Source organism: Astatotilapia calliptera, chromosome 13 (assembly GCF_964374335.1).
Source record: "Astatotilapia calliptera chromosome 13, fAstCal68.1, whole genome shotgun sequence".
NCBI classification, from domain to species: domain Eukaryota; kingdom Metazoa; phylum Chordata; class Actinopteri; order Cichliformes; family Cichlidae; genus Astatotilapia; species Astatotilapia calliptera.
The window spans coordinates 5,653,262-5,673,593 of record NC_137434.1 but is presented as its reverse complement, the minus strand read 5'-3'; the positions used below and the strand labels follow the sequence as shown (position 1 = coordinate 5,673,593).

The following is a 20,332-nucleotide window of genomic DNA, read 5'->3' as shown; positions in this document are numbered from 1 at the left end:
TCACCCTATTAGAGCACTTCGCTCTCGCTCTGCAGGCCTACTTGTTGTTCCCAGAGTATTTAAAAGTAGAATGGGAGGCAGAGCCTTCAGTTTTCAGGCCCCTCTTCTGTGGAACCTGTCATGGGTCTGAGTCTGTGACCCAGGGATCATGTGTTATTTTTGAGTTGAATGAATATTATGAGTTTTATTCGTCTTTCTTAATTATTTATGGTTGTGGTGCGATCTGCTCCTGGTTCCTCATTTCCCTGTGTGTTGTTATGTCAGCTTTGCTGCCCCACCAGGCCTGCAGAGTCCCTGCCTTGGAGCCAGCCACACCTGTGACAATCACTCACCTGTTGCTGATCTGCCTAATCAAGGAGCTCTACTCAGCGCAGGATTATTAATCTAGAAATACAGTTAGTGCTCAGCTTGTATAATCGTGTTTTCAGTTACTCTCTTGTTGGAATGGTTAATGTGTTTTGTCTGTCGGTGGATGGGACGGCACTCATCGTGGCATCTCTTGTTTCCAGGGTGATTACGCAAACGTGTGGAGGGAGCAGCACACTGTTGAACACAGCACTGAGGAGGACGAAACAGTACCACGCATCACGGAGAGGAATCACAGCACGGGGAATTGGGAGAGCACACACTGTGGATTACTGGCACTGTTTTCTCTGTAAATAAACACACTTTCTCCATTCTAAAAGTCCAGCGTTTGGCTTCTTTTTCAGCCAACCTTGACAGAACCAGCTTCCAGTTTGGATTCGGGAGACAGACACTATCTCTACTTTTAAGATTAGGCTTAAAACTTTCCTTTTTGCTAAAGCATATAGTTAGGGCTGGACCAGGTGACCCTGAATCCTCCCTTAGTTATGCTGCAATAGTCATAGGCTGCTGGGGAATTCCCATGATGCACTGAGTTTTTCCCTTTCAGTCACCTTTCTCACTCACTATGTTTTAATAGACCTCTCTGCATTGAATCACACTTGTTATTAATCGCTGTCTCTCTTCCACAGCATGTCTTTATCCTGTCTTCCTTCTCTCACCCCAACCGGTCGCAGCAGATGGCCCCGCCCTTCCCAGAGCCTGGTTCTGCTGGAGGTTTCTTCCTGTTAAAAGGGAGTTTTTTCTTCCCACTGTCACCAAAGTGCTTGCTCATAGGGGGTCATATGATTGTTGGGTTTTCTCTGTATCTATTATTATAGGGTCTACTGTACAATATAAAACGCCTTGAGGCGACTGTTGTTGTGATTTTACGCTATATAAATAAAACTGAATTGAATTGGATTGAATTGGAGGTATCTCCTATCACTGATGGTATGCAAATCAAAAAATGGAGAAAGTATTAGAGTGTTTTAAACACACTAATTTCTGTTTTTTCAGCTCACATAAATTGGTTGTGAATACTGTTAGGTTTTGTATTGTTGATTGTCATTTATGCTTAGAAATATTTAACCATATATGCTTAGAGTTTTATAATTAGTTGTAGATTGGTAGAGGTTTGATCCTTGATAGTCTGCAAACTTTGTGTGCATTAGAGAGCACTCTGGGAGCATGGGAGAGGTCGTACCTTCTCTTATTGTCTTATGGTAGGATAAACGTAGCTATATCTGTTTTAGTCTAAGTGCCTTTTGTTTAGATGAACTGTTGGACTTCCAGACCAGCAGGTTTAGGGAAGTCTTTATGGGGTCACACTCTGACCCCACACACACACACACACACACTCACAGTATTCTTTGTTCACATGTATACCTATGTAAGATGTTATGTGTTAATGACCCTATGCATATTCATGTAACCACAATAAAAGGAGTGCTATGGGGAACCTGGCTGAGAGTCTGACGGAGGTCAAGTGGTGCAACGACACTTGGCTCCAAGCAGGTCTCCCTCATGCATGAGTAACAAGAAGAACTTTGCCTACTTGGTGTTCAGTGCTTTTGCTGTGTTTTTAAATTGTCTCGTTCCAGCAGTGGGCCTGTGCTAGACAGACCCAACATTAATTGGTCCTTCGATGCCGGATCCCTAGAATTGACATCCACCGAGGGGAAAAAGAGACACGCCGAAAGACGTCAGCCAGGACGTATAGAAGTTCCTGTAGTAAAGTCCCGAGACGTGAGAATTTGTCATCGGGCCGGTGGATTAGCTGTCTGTTTTTTCTCCTCGCTGGATGGTGATTGACGGGATTCGAGATTAATGCAAGAACAGCACCAAGTAAGTACTGTACAAAGAAGAGCGCTGTAGCTGCGCGGGTTCACGCGGACCTGAGCCGTGCGGTTAATCGCAGGCTTATAAAGGAAAGAGAGCAACGCCTATGCCGTGCGGTTTCACGCAGGCAGGTGCAGCTCAGTGACTGCGCGGGTACACGCGAGTCCAGGAGCTCAACGGCCGTGCGGGTTCACGCAGGCTGGGGAAAGTTATAGGCCTGTTTGTGTTGTTTGTGTACGTCTGTGTCAGTTGTTAAAAGTCATCTGCATTAAGCTTAGGGTTGCTCAAATTCAGTACAATGACATATGAGGTGAAGTGATATAGGTAAATATTTTAACTAATGATGTGCATAGAGGCACTTGACCTGTTTGAAAGACTGTCGTCTTATTATGAGCCGTTGTTGAGATATAGAGCACACCTGCGAAAACAACTAATATGCTGAACCCTGTATGAAGCGGCTGAAAACTACTTGATGGAGAAGCTGAATTGAATATGAAAGTGCAGGTCTTTGCCACTGTGGGCAAAGCACGCAACCCCTGTGTGAGGTTGCGTTGTGGTCTCTTCTGAGCTGATTAGCAAGCTACACATTATCAGATCGAGAGCTGGCTGAGAACTCATCAAAGAGAGGGAAACAGAACTATGATAACTGTGATAACTGGAGTGTGCAGCGTTTCCGTGAGCAGTTTTTCTGCATCTTGACTGTGTGTAGAGTGTTCATAACATCAGCAGTGTTCAATGCTTTTGCTGTGTTTTTAAATTGTCTCGTTCCAGCAGTGGGCCTGTGCTAGACAGACCCAACAAATACACTTGCTCAGGTTTTCAGTATTTTAAACTTTGACCTTTTTAATATGAACACCTATCACAGGAAACATAAGTATTGGCTCCTTTTACATATGTAACTATAGTTGATAAATTAAACTCAGAGTTTCAACTGTGAGTTAGTTTTGAGGTGAGGGCTTTAGTTTAAAATCTTCTTGGCATAATGTCATGTAGTTTTCCCGCCACCAAAGCATTTTTATGGGAAATGACTCAGAGTACAGCTGAGCTAAATTATGAGAATAATACCAACAATCCCGTTTCTTCTGCTCAGATTACCATCTAAATGTTAAGACTGTCTCCAGGGCATGCAACACTATTGTCTGTGTCTCAGGAGAAGGTTCTGGATGGACAGTCAGTACTGAGGCTGACTCCAGTTACATCAATATGGGCACGCCTAGTGTAAATCATATTAATCTTGTTTAAGGGGGAGTCCTGCTTTAACAAATGACAAATAAGAAGTCCGTTGCCACGAACGCTCTCAGTCTTGCTAAAACTTTATGTCCTCTGATTTTTTTTAATTGGTCTGCTCTTCCGTACTCTACACTTTCTGTGAGTAAAAAGGTTTATTTAAAAAAAAATACCAGTCTCATGTCAAGCTGTACTTGATTAGCTTAGCACAGCACAAAGACTCTAAACATGGAAACAGATATTCCCTACACAGCCCAAAGTAAAAGAGACAGGCTTGTGAACATATTATATCTTCTTTGTTTAGCTGCAAAAAGAAAAAGGAAAAAAGACCAAAATAAGTGGCAGCCTTCTAAGAAATAGTGCAACATATAAGCCTCTGTGAAAGCCAGAGGTGGAAAAAATGCATACAGAAAGTAAAGATATTTAAGCTGAAGTGTTGGAAGTAAAAGTAAAATTACCTAAAGATAAATACTCAAGGAAAGTACAGTAATGTAGAATTTGTACTTCCCACCTCTATAAAAAACCACATTGTATTTTTCAAACTTTATTTGCTCCCAGATTGTAAAAATGATGCAAATTTTATGAATTTAATTCATTCAAAAGCAGGTTTTGTAAAAGGTTATAGAGCGACCCTTCTCACCCCTCCTGGTATTTAACAACTACCTGTAGCTTTAGCTGGTTTGTATTACTAATGTGCCGATTACAGGGGATTACTGGAGTCCACGGGGGGGAAAACATTTTCTGAGCAGCATTTCTTTATTGTGTAGAAGAAAAAGTCTTGAAATTGCACTTTTGTTTTATATTAAAGGGGATTAAATGCATTTTGCTGGTTCGGCCCACTTAAGATTAAAGTGGGCTGGATGTGGACCTCGACGCAAAATGACTTTGACAGCAGGTCACAGTTAACGTGCACTTGTATTTGCCAATGTCACAAACTGATCCATGTAACGAGGCACTATCAGTCCAGTGAAGCTTTCGTGCTTTATTTATATTCAAGCTGACATTATTTTTCAATAAAAAACGCAATAACGATTATTTTACGTTACCTTTACACGTGAGGCTGGGTGACTCTAAGTCACGACAGTGCCTTGCCCCCAAAAAAAGAATGAAATAAGAGCAGAATAAAGTAGTGGAGCTCCTTCCTCACCTCATATTTCTGAGTCCGCTGGTCCTGTTTAAGTCTGAAATGGGGTAGAGAGTGTGGGCTTACCACCTCCAGATCCTTCTCTTTCTCTGCTCTTTCCTCACAAGGTAAAACTTTATTTCTCGAGCAGCTTCTGTCGCTTTCTTCTCCTCCAACTCTACCTGGATTTCTCCACCCCTCTGGGTACAATAGCCCATCGCATCATACTGTCCACTGCCTTGACATCTTAAACCTCTGGGAAGGGGAACACCCATGTTGCCCTGATGTATCAGTTCACACACAATAAGTGGAACAGACCCAGAGGCCCTGGATTGTCCTCTCTATTGCAGACAAAAGATGGCAAAATTATTTCTATTCACCTGTTCAGCACAGGTGAAAGAGATCTGAAGCCTTCTAGTGACATCTTAGAGGTTTGATTGTGTTGCTCAGAAAAAATCAATTTAAATATTTTCTTATTTACATATTTTTAAATTCTGGATCCTGGAATTCTTACATCAAAACAAGGAAAAGATGAGGAAAAGACAGTTGAGCTAGTCCCCGAATCAGAGTTTGCAAGCCTGGATTTTTTGCTGTTACGCTCTTCTTCATCTACATCTTCTTTTCTGGACCTTTTCGTGGATCCACCAGGCAGCGGTTCTTCTTCTGTTACCTGCTGATTGATGTCCTCATCAGCAATATTACCAACGTGAGGACAGCCCTCGCTATCAGTGTCACAAGCAGAGATGAAGTCAGAGTCATCATCAGAAAACTCCTCGCTCCATCTGATTCTTTTGTTTGGTTCCACATCTTCTTCATCCATCTCTCTAGACCTCCTCCTGGATACAGCTGGCTGAGGATCCTCTTCTGGGATGTACTGGTGAACATCCACACAGTCTTCAAATGCCTCATCAGAATCATCACTTTCAATGCCAACAACAACAACAGCATTATGATCATCATGCAGTTCATTGTGGTCAACATTGGCATTATTGTCTCTCACATTAATATTGAGAATGTTTACATTGTTCTCAATGATATTGTCAAAGTCAGTGTCAAAGTCCTCATCATATCGTGCCTCCATTTAATCTAATAGCTCATTCAGCCTCCAAAAAATGATATCATAGAGATCAAGATAAAGATTGTTCAGTAAGTCCCAGAGTCCACCAATAGGCTCATAAGCTGGTTCCTGATCTCCACTTGGAAACATTTCTGGGTTAACCTGTCGGCCTGCAAGATCATTTTATCTTTTAATTAGCATTCATAAATATCTCCTGAAAATATCTGCTGTCTCAGTGACATCATCAACTCTGCAGGTGATAAACCAGTAGTGGCATGCGGTGTGATGCGATAACTGAACAGAAATTGGGACAGTCTGGTTTGCAAGGTATCACCTTTTACTTTCTTCATCCCCTCCTGGGACTGGACCGCCCTCTCAGCCAACCCACTGGAAGAAGGATGGAAAGGTGCTGACCTCACATGGTCAATGCCATTCTGCTTCATGAATGACTCAATCTCAGCACTTGTGAAACATGTTCCATTGTCTGAAACTAACATTTTAGGTGGTCCAAACACACCGAAACTCTGTCGCAGTTTCTCTATAGTCACCTGTGATGTAGAGGATTTCACAGGGTAAATGTCCATCCACTTGGAAGGAGCATCCACTATGATTAGAAATATCTCCCCGAGGAAAGGCCCTGGATCCTGGACAATGGTGACTCCGGCCATTCGCAAGGGTGTAATGGTGCCGTAGGTGGAGACTTGTGGTGTTTCTGACACTCCTCACATGCCTGCACTTCCATTTCAATGTTCTCATCCATCCCAGGCCACCATACATAAGACCTTGCCAAACCTTTCATCTTCGACATGCCTGTATGAGTCTGGTGCAGGAGTTTCAATATTTTGTCTCTGTCTTTGGTGGGAATAATTAGTCGGGCTCAGCAGAGCACGCAATCATCCCTCACACTCAGTTCCAGCTTTCTCTGTCGATATGGCTTGAAACAGGCCCCGGTCTGAACAAGCCAGCCTTTTAAGGTGTACTCACGAACTTGCAACAATAAGACATCCTTAGCTGTCCAACGTTTGATCTGTGCAATGTCAACTAATGTGTCATCCAGTAGATTCATCATCAAAACCTGCTCAGCCATCTCTTCAGGCACTGAGTCTGGTACAGCGGTACCTTATCTCTATGAAAGTCATAGAGAGGTGTTCTTTAGTTGTTCCTAGTTCAGGTTTTGTTTTGGTTTTTCCCTCGTTTTTGTTGTGTACACCGTCTGCAATAAAGCTCGCTCGCATCACAGCCAGTGCCAACGTTTTGGGTCCTCATTCTTACAACACCACACGACTGCTGCCGCAGGGTGATAGCAGGTATTTTTTCAGCCCTAATTTCAGTCTGCACTTGAATTTGCAGCAAAGGTCAGTTCATGACAAAGGGACAGTGTTTTGAAACGTGGCAGTTAGTTCTAGCACCAGTGACATGGTGGCGCCATCAATTAAACATCCTGTTCACGTCACAGAATGACACAGTAATAAATCCTTGGATGATAAAACAGCCACAGATACTGCGCAGGCTCATTAACTCTGTCCACTGTTGAGAAAACTGGGACAGTTTTATGGCCTTTCACTAAGATTTAAGTGTCTGGTCCCTTTTAACTGCATAATTGGTTACCCTGGTTACATGTAGCAGTGATAGACTCTGCACTGCTATCAGTGTCTGTATGTGTAACAAACTCAGCATCTATTCTGCATCGTCTAGGCAGGCGCATTTTTTTTCTTAAAGAAATCTTAATGTAATGTTTTTCCATTGCAAATATTAATCACAGTTAAATTAAGGGGGCTGGCAGTAAAAACTAAGCTGAGCTGTGATGTCATCAAGTACAGCTCAGTTCCTATTGTAGAACGATACGGACTTGGTTCTTCATCTCACCTGTGCTTTGGTTCCTGTCCAAAACAGGTTTGACCAGGACGCACATGTGCAGAGAAAAGTAACCTTGTTGGGTGCGTGGACGGAATTTTTCATTCGGTCTTTGACTCTGCAGGAGACAGATGCATAGGAAGCGGACAGACGAAAACTTTCTCCTTCACGTTTGATTATGACAATGTGGATGTTTGCTGTTCTGGCCGCTCTCGCAGTAGCAGCCTCGGATCAGAGCTGTAAGCAGTTTAAATTTGATACAAACTTTATTCTGCTGAAAAGAAATGCACATTTAATGGAAATTTTCACCCCAAAAAAAACACATTTCAAAGTAAAGACATAGATATATTATGATTATATGCGATGTAGTTTTGCTTTTTACTTGACCAAATATTGTAATTAGCCGCCAGAGTTGAACCAAAAAGCTGTTTTTAATGTTATGCTAGCTAGTTTTGTTGGTGGGTGGCGGTTTAGAAGGTTTGTACCGCTCTGTTGGGACTAGCAGCCGAAAGATTCATCCTTATATGTTGAGCTTGAAGAGTTTTCTTCTTCTTCGGCCATGTTCTCTTAATAATACACTCACTTGGTTGATTACTTTGCCCGTTTCTTTTATTGTTAGCAACACAGGAAGGGAATGCGATACATCATTGCAGCAGTTCGCGCCAACTGAACACACACACGGAACAGGAAGAGGAAATGAAAAAAACAATCACCAAAGTAAAATCTCTTTCAAAATAAAATGACAATCAGAAAAACGTCTCTCCCAACATAAAATAAATCAATATATTTACTCATGAGAACACAAATCTAACATTATATAATACTGAAAGTTTTTTTTTTTTAATTTAAACATCTTTAAGTCACAGTATAGTAATGTGGTTACATATACAGATGCTCGCATGATTGTGGTTGATGTGAAGAAGGTGAAAGGAGATCGCACTTATGACCTGTCCAGAATGGCCTACTACATGGAGAAAGACATATGTACAACCTTTTTGTGTGTGTGCACGTTTTGTATAATGGACCCACTGGCTAACTCCGTCAATTCACGTGACTTTCTGCAGGTGAAGATGCTGCCACTGTTTACTGACCAGAGCAGACGCTTTACTCCTTCTGTGGATGGGCAGAACCTGATGATGGAGAAGATCATCATTTACTACGTGGATGAGGAGCCCCCAACTGTTCATGCATCTCGTCCTCCTTGTCCAATTTTTTTTTAATTTTTAAAGGAAATTGAAAAAATGCTTTTTTAAAGTAATCCCTTACCATCTAAATGTTAACACTCTTGAAATTTCACTTCTTTTTATATTAAAGGGGATTAAAGGCATGGTTAAACATTTTTATACTGAGACAAAGGGGAGTTTCTCTGGTTCGGCCCACTTAAGATTAAAGTGGGCTGGATGTGGACCTCGATGCAAAACGACTTTGACAGCAGGTCACAGTTAACGTACACTTGTATTTGCCAAAGTATGTCACAAACTGACACATGTAACACTCCAGTGAAGCTTTCATATATTCAAGCTGACATTAATTTTTAATAAAAATATCAGTGCATTAGTAAAACGCAATAACGATTATTTTACGTGAGGCTGGGTGACTCTAAGTCATGACAGTGCCTTGCCCCCAACAAAAGAATAAAATAAAAGCAGAATAAAGTCGATCCTTCCTCACCTCATATTTCTGAGTCCTCTGGTCCTGTTTAAGCCTTTGAGTTTATCGATTTTGGTACAGAGTAGAAAAGGCTTGTGGATATTCTGGGGTTGCTGTAACTCAGGAGGAAAGTCTCTTAGTGAAGATCAGATAAAATCTGATTTCGGATGTTTATGGTTTGTGTTAATGTGCGTTCCTACTAGAAAATAAAATAACCATTCTCTCTCTTATTTTTAAAGGAAGTGTGCATGCATCCAGCCAAGTTTTTAAGTACATGTGTTCAACTGCTTTCTAATAAAAATATCTAATCAGCCAATCACATGGCAGGAACTCAGTGCAGTATGTAGACATGGTCAAGACAAGCTGTCATGTTCTGTTTTAGACTTCATCTGGGTGAGATTATATTCTGAGTGGTTTATGTTTGTTTTCTTGAAGTTTTCTGTTCTCGTTTGATCATTGATCAGAAGTTTGATCACGAGTTTCTGTTACGGTGTGGGTCTCGGGTTCTTAGTCATTCTTTCATTATGTTTAGAGTGTGTCTCTTGTTTCCTCTTTTATTCTGATAGACTGTGTTCAGCGTATTTAGTTTTGCTTCCTCCCTGTCTTGTCAGCTCTGATTAGTCCCAGTTGTGTAACCACCTGTTCCAGTCCCCTCGTTATCCTGCCTGTGTATTTAAGTCTTCAGTCTCCCTGCTTGTTGTCACATCCTCCACGTTAGCTGTGTGTTGTAGTTCCATGGTCTCAAGTCTCTGCAGTTGTTAGTTCTAATTTGTCTTTATTTTGTTTCCTTCATCTGCTTTGTTTTTAGTTCATTTTAAAGTTTGTGTCTCAGAGTCCTGCATTTGTTCCAACCCTTGCTTGCCGCACAGCTCACCATGACACGAGCTGCTGGAGTTCAAGCCAAGCATCAGAATGGGAAAGAAAGGTTTAATTTAATTGATTTGGGACCTTGCATAGTTGTTAATGCCAGGCAGGTGAGTATTCTGGAAACGGTTGATCTACTGGGATTTTGATACACAAACATCTTTTGGGTGGACAGAACATGGTCTAAGAGAAAACACTGATGTCAGAGGAGAATGGCCACACTGCTTTAACATGACACAAAGGCAACAGTAACGCAATTAACCACTCGTTACAAACACGTTATGCAGAAGAGTGTCTCTGAATTCATGTTAAATGAATTGCAAATGGGCTGCACCGGGTGCTACTGCTGTTAGCAAACAACAGTAAACTAAGGTTACAGTTTGCATGTGCTCACCACAATAATGTGGTTTGATGAGTTTCGATTTTGTTGCAACATCTAGATGGTACGATCCAAATATGGCATGAACAACATGAAAGCCCCTTTCCGTCTTAATGGTTCAGGCTACCAGTAGTGGTGTAATGGTGTGAGGGAAATCTTCTTGGTATCAAAGAACAGAAAGCCGAGGTTATAGTTTACATAAGATCACTAAAATGTTCTGGTCTGATTAGTCTTGAGTTCTGCTGCTGTAGTGTCAGACTTCCTTGTAAACAACCATGAATCTGTTCTGCCTTTTATCAGTGGTTCAGACAGCTGCTGCTGGTTCAACATGTATTTTTCCTTGATGTTACCTTGTCACAGTTTAGGCTCCTTAGTACCAACTGAAATTTTCAGGGTGAGATTCACATCTCAATAAAAAACAGAGAATTATCTTTCAGTTAACACTACTGATTTACATCCTGGAAGAACTTCCATACTGGAAGAAAGAGCGAAAGAGATCATATGTAAAAGGGAATTTTTGAAAAAGTGCTTATAAACGTTATAAATGATCTTTTTTTTTCTTAAAGAAATCTTTTACTTCGTGTTATGTTTTTCATACCAGTTGTACTTTCCATTGCAAATATTAATCACAGTTAAATTAAGGGGGGATGGCATTAAAAACTAAGCTAAGCTGTGATGTCATCAAGTACACTTCCGTTCATACTGTAGAACCACCGCGCTGCGTTCTCCTGAAGACTTTCGTTTGAACGAACTTACGCCCACCGGAGCCTCGACTGAATTCTTCGTTCGGACTCTGCAGGAGACGGACGCATAGGAAGCGGACAAACGAAGACTTCTTTCTTCGCCTTTGATCATGAAAGTGTGGGTTTTTGCTGTTCTGGCCGCTCTCGCGGTCGGAGCCTCAGCTCAGAGCTGTAAGTAGTTTAAATTTGATACAAACTTGATTCTAAAAAGAAGCCACAGCTCAGTTTGAGTAGATTTAATGGAAATTTTCACAAAAACGAACCCCCCCCCCAACGCATTTTAAAAGTTCAGAGCACCTTTATTTAAGACATAGATAAATTATCTTTCTATGAGATGTAGTTTTGCTTGTTTTATTTGATCAAATATTGTAATTGGCCACCAGAGTTGAACCAAAAAGCTGTTTTTAATGTTACACTAGCTAGTTTTGTTGGTGGTGGGGAAGGTTTCTTCCTCTGTGTTGGGACTAGCACCCAAAAGATTCATTCTTATATTCTTATTCATTCTTATATAATACTAACTATACTGTACAGTCACAGTATAGTAATGTGGTTATGTATTTGAGTTCCTGTTAATAACCTGCTAGTGTGGTGGTGTTTTTTCCTCTTTAGGTCCAACAACATGTGCCACTATGAAGTGGGCTACGTGCGACGGACCCCCATGTTTATGTACTCTTCTGATTGGTAATGGTACAAAACAGCCCTTAGACTGCACAGCATGTAAGTTTAGAAGTGGTAAAGGGGCTCCTTCCTGTTTCATGTCCTCTGTTTGACACTCCAGCCTGCTCATGGTGTGCACTTTGTTCCCCCCTCAGTGGTCCCCAAGTGCTTCTTGATGAAAGCTGAAATGTACAGAGCTAGAAGGGGCCTGAGCACTCGCAGTATTGGAAGAAAGCAACATGAGACCGCCATTGTGGACAACGATGGCATCTATGACCCTGAATGTGAGAATGACGGCAAATTCAAGGCCAAGCAGTGCAACAACACAAATGTGTGCTGGTGCGTCAACAGCGCTGGAGTCCGTCGGACTGACAAGGGAGACCAGACCCTCAAGTGTGAGAAGCTGGTGGAGACCAAGTAAGTGATTTCACTATAGTGAAGGATTGCTGTGAGGATGAATAGTTCAAGTATTCAACATTTCTTTATTTTATTTTTCCCTCTTCCAGCTGGGTCCGTCTTCAGCTGACACACAAGGAGGGGCCCACCAACGTGAATAAAGACAATTTGAAGGCGTAAGTCCACTTCAGCCCTTATTAAAAGTTAAGAAACATGCTGAGGCTGACATTTCCAGATCTCACCATCCTAATGTCTTTTTTAAAACAGTGCTATTGCAAATGAACTTAACAGCCGTTACAAACTTGACTCCAGCCTGGTGAAGGAGATTCAGGTGAGTGACAGTCCAACAAAAAACTGTTTGTAATTTAGAACAAAGCAAAAAGCACCACTGCCATGCTAACTAACATCCTGTCATTCTACAGTATGACCCAGACGCTCGCATGATTGTGGTTGATGTGACTAAGCCAAAAGGAGAGCGCATCAGTGACCTGTCCAGAATGGCCTACTACATGGAGAAAGACGTATGTACAACCTGTGTGTTTGTGTGTGTGTGCACGTTTTGTATAATGGACCCACTGGCTAACTTCATCATTTCATGTGACTTTCTGCAGGTGAAGGCGCTGCCACTGTTTACTGAGCAGAAAAACTTTACTGCTTCTGTGGGTGGGCAGACTCTGATGATGGAGAAGATCATCGTGTACTATGTGGACGAGGAGCCCCCGACCATGACCATGAAGCACCTGACAGGTGGGATCATCGCCGTCATCGTGGTGGTGGTGCTGGCTGTGATTGCTGGCCTGCTGGCTGTGATTGCTGTGATTGCTGTGGCGAGTGTATTTGTAGAGCAGGCACGTGCAGAGGGGGGGGGCTAGAGGGGCTTGAGCACCCGCCCCTTTCCTGATGAGTGCCCAAAGTGCCCTTTTGTTGAGGCAACTTTTAAATTTTTTTTATTTATTTATTTTATGTGTGTGTGCGTGCGGAGTCTTGTCTGTGCCCCTCAACAATAATATTTAACTATTAATCACAGTTTTGCTAAATAAAAGGATCTGGCTTGCATCAGTCACATGATCACATTTAACCAATGATCGCCCTTGACGGCAGAACGCGCTGGTTACGAGCCGGGAACGAGCTCACAAAGAGCACGCGCATTTTTTGCGGTCCGAAGCTGTAGGAGAAACACAAGTTAACTCAGAGACACAGACTGATGCGACAAACCCAGTAAGTAGGTGTACAGCGTGCACTGTAGTGTGTAGCACCCAGGAGTATTAGCTTATTACGTACACGTTGGTAAGTTGTCTTGTGTCAAATGACGAACTGAAACAAACGAGCGTGCTGTGTGTGCAACAGCGCAACAAACATTACCTGTCCTTTTATTAACTGCACAGGTAGTGCTGGTCATAGCTGCTGGCTACCTGTGCAAGGCTGTCATGGGTCTGTAGCTCTGTCACCGTTTTAGGGAACATATTTAGTTTTAAAGTATTTAGAACATATTTAGTTTTAAAGTAAGTTTCCGGGCTTTTCCGGCCTTTCTGGAGGGATTATATTTCACTAAAAAACGATCTAATATGCATGTCCACATAATAATTATTATAATATATTAAAAAACACAAGCTGTATTTTAAAGAACATACATTAAGAAGCAGATTATATTAGATTTATATTTTAAATAAGACAAAAGTTGGATTTTACAGCAGTAAAATGATTGTATCTCTACAGTTTAAACATGTAATAAGCTTTGCCCTGCACAGAGTGGATAGTGAAACAAATGGAATCATCATAAATACATTATTTCATATTTATTACTTCCCCCTCCTCATTGCTTTATTATTGTAGCTCTAGTAATAAATAATAATGTAAGGATTCTGGATCAGCACCATGATGCCCATAGTATATACAGTATTCTGAACAAGGTCTAAAATGTCACTGTGTGTGCATGTGTGTGTTTTATTTAGCTGGATTTAAAAAAATATTACTCATGATATAACATTGTGCAGACATGCCTGGTAAGGACCTGAGGAGGAAACAGCAGGAGCTGTGTGAGGCTACTAAAGGCAGGGCTATAACATTTTTCTGTCATCATTTTATTATAGATTAAGTGCAAGAGGAGTTAGGTGTGGACAATTAGATTATAGTTTATTGCAATAGCAAGTTGTGCCTTGTTCTTTTTTTTTTTTTTTTTTTTTTTAGGGAGAGAAAGAAAACCAAAGGGGAGAAGAGACGGTGAGAAGGGGGGGAAGAAAGAAAAAAAAACAAACAAAAAAAAACAAAACACCTGGGTCACCTGTATGGAGAAAAAAAACAGAAGAGAAAGCAAACAACAAAGAGCAACATAATAAAAAAAACAGCACCATCACTATAAACTAGCTAGCAGTAGATATCAGTAGATACTAAATAATAAACGATATTGTGCAGCACGCAAGATAGACAGCGCACAATGTGCTTTGAGGCAGCAGCCAAGAAAGCTGTAGTCCGCGTCTGTGAATACCCGTGTGTACACCTGTGTGCATACCTGTGTGGATCAGCATGCTTGCATTCCAAAGGTTTCTCCATGTAACGATCTGCTATGCTATGCTATGCTGCATGCTTGTTCAGGCAGGTGCTGAAAAAGCCAAATTTAGCTGTTGGCTAATTGGCATCCAGACTGGATGCATTAAATAGCCTGTATGGCTTCACACAGAGTTCCAAACTTGTCCTACAAGCTTCCTTAAAGTAAGCTAGGAGGCTACGTTTTTAAGTATGAGTAGTTATTTTTATATAACTTAAAAAAGAAGCTCAAGTGGCTTTATTGTCATTTCAACCACTGAGACCATGGTGCTACATGTAACAGTAAATCAGCACAGGACTGCATAAAGTGCAAGTATGCAAAAAAAAAACCAAAAACTGTGCAACAGAACGATGCATACACTAGTCGGTGCAATAGAAACATGCAACAATGACAGTGGGTTGTGCAAAAAGTAGCTGAGGTAATGAAATGAATGTACAAAGGTATGTGTGAGTCTGTGATTTCGGGTATGTTTATGGTTTGTGTTCATGTGTGTTCCCACTAGAAAATAAAATGAACCATTCTCTCTCAGGCCCTCCAAATTATGGAGGCCTTTCTGCCCTCACCACACTCCCTGCCAGTGGCTGATGCCCTCAGGCGTCGGTGTGTTGGTGGTTCTTGGTGTCCAGGGCTGGGCGCTCAGGTATGTACCGGCTCACCGTAAAACATGGGCCCGGGCGCCGTGACTCGGTTGGGGGGCCCTCTGGGCCTGCGGCTCGGTTCACTCTGGCACAGCTGGCTGCCGGCAGAGCCCATGGGCACGCCACTGCAGCCCCCTCTGGCTTCTGCTCCGTAGCTGCTTGGTGACCCTTCGTCAGGGGCTCTCCTTTGCTCTTCCCAGAAGGGTGGCACGGATGCCCCTCTGGTGGTCCTCCTTGGGCTCTCACACTCTGGGGCCTCTGGATGTCTGGGGCCTGGATGTACTCCATGCATGCTTCATGCCCTGGGGGACGGGGCCATGGCCCCCCACACCGGCTAGCAGATCGTTACATGGAGAAACCTTTTGAATACAAGCGCGCTCATCCACACAGGTGTGCACTGTTCATAGACACAAACCATACCTTTCTTGGCTGCTACCTCAAAGCACATTGTGCGCTGTTGGTCCTACGTGCTGCACAACAACATTCAATATTTAGTATTTACTGTTTTTTACACATAGCTAGATTGATGTGATGGTGTTGGGTTTATTATGCTGCTCTCTTTTTTGTTTTCTCTTTTTTTTTCTCTCAACAGTTGATCCGGGAGATTTTTTTAAGTGTCTTTTCTCACTGTCCCTCTTCCCCTCTGTTTTTCTTTTCCTTCATCTTTCTTTTTTACCTTTCTTATCCCCCAGCCATGTCTGTCCCGTCTGTAACAACTGAAAATAAAAATAAAATAAAATAAATAATAATAACAAAAAGGTCGATCAAATGGACCAATATGGCAAAGCCGTGATGATCCATTTGTAAATCCGTTGGGTATCTTTGTTGACCTTCAGACAACAATTCTGACGGCTAAAGAACGAAACGGGACAGATGGAAAAAACAACAACAACAAAAAAACATTCTCTCTCTTATTTTTAAAGGAAGTGTGCATGCATCAACTGCTTGTTAATGCAAATATCTAATCAGCCAATCACATGGCAGGAACTCAGTGCAGTATGTAGACATGGTCAAGACAAGCTGTCATGTTATGTTTTAGACTTCATCTGGGTGAGATTATATTCTAAGTTGAGTTATACTCCGAGTGGTTTACGTTTGTTTTCTTGTACAGTGTCCTTGGGTGTTTTGAAAGGCGCTTTTAGATCAAATGTATTATTGTTATTAATATTATTATTTTTAAATTTGATACAAACTTTATTCTGCTGAAAAGAAATGCATAGTTCAGTTTGACCTAGATTTAATGGACATTTTCAGAAAAACAACAACAACAAATTTAAATTTAAGACATAGATATATATTTCTATAAGATGTAGTTTTGCTTGTTTTGTTTGATCAAATATTGTAATTAGCTGCCGGAGTTGAACCAAAAAGCTGTAGCTAGTTTTGTTGGCGAGTGGGGGTTGGGAAGGTTTGTTCCGCTGTGTTGGGACTCACAGCCAAAAGATTCACCCTTATATAATACTGCATCTTTTAAAAATAAAAAATTATGCTTCATGAAGTCACAGTACAGTAATGTTATTACGTATTTGAGTTCCCGTTAATAACCTGCTAGTGTGGTGGTGTTTTTTTTTTCCTCTTTCTCTTTAGTTCCAACAACATGTGCCACTATTGTTAAGGTTCAAAATATTGGGGATGGAGACAAGAGAAACACCACAATAACAACACTGGTCCGGCCGGGTCAAGTCAAACGATGATTTTAATGGTCACACACGTGGGAGATGGAAACTGTATGCAGACAGCCTCAGATCTCATCACAAAAAACACATCTCCATAGTTTTGTAAAAATCAGGGTATTAGAACACCCCTTCATGCGTAATGACAGGTGTTATACAATCAATGTTGACAGTTTTATTTAACACAGAAAAATAACATTGTCTCCTTCCCGAGGGCAGACGCTGACTGCCCCCCATCTCCTGGAGCCATCCGTCCCCTGCAGAGACACAACATTGCAACTACAAGGACTTCCACATTGATTAAGACGATCAGTGTGTATTGCTCTAAAACAAGTGTATAATACTAAATGAATAATGCTTGGTCAGCTACCACTACTTAAAACATAACAAAAAACATAACTGAGTACAAGATCACCAAGAATAACATCGTATAAGTGCTGTGTAAGCATGTTTGCATTTAGCCCTCTGCACTCAAAGTCAAAACCTGCAATATATCAGTCCGGACCATCACGCCGAACGAAGCTTATGACCTTCAAAAGACCAAGTGCCAACTCATCATAAGCACAATTGCAAGGTGTGTCTGAAATTATTGAAACCACTCTTTTTAACAAAAGACAAACAAATTAACAAATCTTCTAAACGTTATTCAGTTCATTTCAATCATTAATGATTAAACATGAAAGTGATGATTTATGCTTTTCACTGATTCTCTAAAAAAGCCCGGAAACTGACTCAGGCATTTAATATTTTAATCAATGTCATTTAATTACTACCACTTTAAACTTAGCAAAACATAATTGAATAGAAGACCACAAAGAATAATATGATATCAGTGGTATGTAAGCGTGTGCGGCCCTCTATGCTCGAAGCCTTTCCCCTCAATAGATCAGTCAGACATTCACGCTGACTGTAGCTTTTAACCCTTAATTAACTTGAGCACAACTCTATAATAAGCAACAAACTGCAATATGTATAAGTTGATCATGGTCACATCTGCAATGAAAGATCATATTATTATTCTGGTACCTGTAAGTAAAAAATCAAACTAGAGTTATAACAATCACTGTAGTACAAAGGCTAATGTAAGATCAAAACTTCAGTATATATTTAATGCAAAGCTGGTTATATGATTCTAATGAACTAATAGTGCCATATTAAAATGATGAAACTAGAAGAGGAAAAAACATCCCCTTTTTATTCTACAATTCCCTCTGATGACCTCTGGAGAATCCAGAGGTCACTAAAAAAGTTGTGTCCCTCCTCGGCCTACACATTCAGTTCTACATTCATCATTGGCATCATGGACATTGGGGTAATAACTCTGGGGTCCACTGCCCTCACAAACATACTTTCTGACACTCTTCTGGCACAAGGGATGAGACAACAACAACAAGTAACCATAATACCCACCACAATAGACAAAGAAAGCATGACCGAGACCATAACCCCCTTCCACCGTCCGAACACTGAGGTCAGCCAGCCTTCCAACGGATTATCAACACCGGAGTGATCATGCATAGTTTCAGAAAGGCTCTTTAGGCCCTCCAGTGCCCTGGTCACCGAGCCATCTGGAGCAGTGTTATTTGGAATGAAGGTGCAACATTGATCTCCGAACATAGAACAGACGCCCCCCTTTTCTGCCAACAACATATCAAGAGCCATTCTATTCTGCACTCCCATTAACGAGGTCGGACCCACCTGCTCCGCCAACCCCTCCATGCCATCTCTGGTAAGGTTAGAGAGTCTCAGTACATTATAATGAACATAATTGATCCTATCTACGTTCTTGTTTGGGGTCACTGGAAAGAAAGAAGAGATTATTGGAATATTTTCAAACCCAGCTGCTATTTGATCAACAAGTTTAAATTCATTTGGAACCCCCCTGGGCACTCCAATGGAGTCTATCCAGGTGGGGGAATTCATCCTAGGGTCATAGGCATGTGTGCCATGAATTCCTCTCTTCCTCAAAATGTGTCTTTTGCGCCTGGCTGCCAATGTGCGTGTGTTGTGTGGGGGAACCGCTTTTACCTGATTTCCAATTAGCATAAGTGGCGCTCCTAGTCTCACCATCGCGCACGTCCCCACGCTCCCAAGAGGAACACGAACCAATAGAGTCCTGTGTCCGCAATAGTAATACAGCCCGCTCCTAGCCCACGTCCCAATTAGGGTGGCTGCATCACTCACATTGTTGGTGGTCCTCCCCGTCTGGGTGACCGAACACCAACTGGGGTCAATTTCCCCCAACCGGTATTTAACTTTATCTGTGGAAAACGTAAAACACGTATAATTATCTTTCCTGGGCATAAACGGCCCTACCTGCGTGAGTTTGCCAATAGGGGGAAACAGACTGGACAACACAGTGCAGTTCCCCGTATTCACAGCTCCTCTAGTCATTCGCAACATACAATCATAGCCCCACTGATCATCTGGATACAGCGGTGCAGGCTCTATAAATAAACGCGGCCTTGCAGAAGCGCAAGCTACACAATTAGCCACTTTCTGCTCTCTAGCATTTTGGGCCATCCAGTCCAGCCAGATGTTACTGTCACTGAACCCGGTGGCGCGTTCAATCAAATCCTGAGGTTTCAGTGTGGTATAGTCCACCGACACTACTCGCCTCTCCCTTGGTTCGTGTTCTTCTGGTGTAGCCTCCGACGACCCGCTCCCCTTTTGCCCTGTAACAGATACAACAGAGCTTATGGAACTGGAAAACACGCGAGTTGTCATTTCTTCTCTACCTGACGGTACAGGATTAGTTTTTTCTAGGAAATTAACTTTAATTAACCCTTTTGGATCCACCCCTGCAGTTTCCACCCCCAAATTAAATACATAGATTGTTTCCGATGCCAACTCCCCAATGATAAAGTTAACACATTTCCAGATGGACTGAAATCCCTCTGAAGTTTAAGCTCGTTTTCTGGTCCTAGCCGATAACATAATCTAATTCTAAACCACCATATGTGCTGAGACACTCATCCTTTTTTACCAGAGACCTCGCGCTTCGCTCTTGCCCACAGCTTTAAGTCACTAAGGATCACGCGTGATGTAAGTGGTGTATCAAACAACGCCGGGCCGGCATGGCCTCCGTGTTCAGACTGGTTTCCCGGGTCAGTCTGCAACAAATAAATCAAAAAACAAATAGCTGTGATTAGTAACATAATTGACATCAAACCCATGGTAATTTTGAACATTGTGATAACTTTTGAAACTTTTCTCTCATCAGGAGTGTCTGATTGTTGTGATGGCATGGTGATATGTGAATGTTGTAATGTAGCAAAAAGTTCAAAGCCCTTTATCAGAGCCTCTCCTTTGTTCTAAGTGTTCAGTGTGGTACCGCTCCTT

General features: G+C 41.8%; 1 protein-coding gene and 2 long non-coding RNA genes across 3 annotated transcripts; all 3 read left to right on the top strand.

The window, feature by feature from the left end:
• Window positions 1–231: 231 nt before the first annotated feature.
• LOC113035312 (uncharacterized) lies at window positions 232–1,266 on the top strand. Its single transcript, XR_003274337.2, has 2 exons — window positions 232–395; window positions 510–1,266. It is a non-coding gene; the product is annotated as an uncharacterized LOC113035312 (long non-coding RNA).
• A 570-nt stretch (window positions 1,267–1,836) lies between these two features.
• On the top strand, window positions 1,837–9,120 carry LOC145419700 (uncharacterized). The gene is made up of 2 exons (XR_013901024.1): window positions 1,837–2,190; window positions 8,510–9,120. It is a non-coding gene; the product is annotated as an uncharacterized LOC145419700 (long non-coding RNA).
• A 698-nt stretch (window positions 9,121–9,818) lies between these two features.
• Window positions 9,819–13,092, top strand: LOC113035381 (tumor-associated calcium signal transducer 2-like). Its single transcript, XM_026190921.2, has 8 exons — window positions 9,819–10,069; window positions 11,047–11,252; window positions 11,691–11,798; window positions 11,894–12,155; window positions 12,245–12,310; window positions 12,402–12,465; window positions 12,557–12,655; window positions 12,746–13,092. The coding sequence occupies exons 2-8, from the start codon at window positions 11,192–11,194 to the stop codon at window positions 13,004–13,006; spliced, it is 921 nt and encodes a 306-aa protein (XP_026046706.2). The 5' UTR covers window positions 9,819–10,069; window positions 11,047–11,191; the 3' UTR covers window positions 13,007–13,092.
• Window positions 13,093–20,332: the final 7,240 nt, after the last annotated feature.

Coding starts and splice junctions, on each gene's coding strand:
- LOC113035381 (XM_026190921.2), top strand. CDS start 11,192: ATGAAAGTGTGGGTTTTTGCTGTTCTGGCCGCTCTCGCGGTCGGAGCC. Junction 11,799..11,893: donor GCCCTTAGACTGCACAGCAT/GTAAGTTTAGAA, acceptor TTCCCCCCTCAG/TGGTCCCCAAGTGCTTCTTG. Junction 12,156..12,244: donor GAGAAGCTGGTGGAGACCAA/GTAAGTGATTTC, acceptor TCCCTCTTCCAG/CTGGGTCCGTCTTCAGCTGA.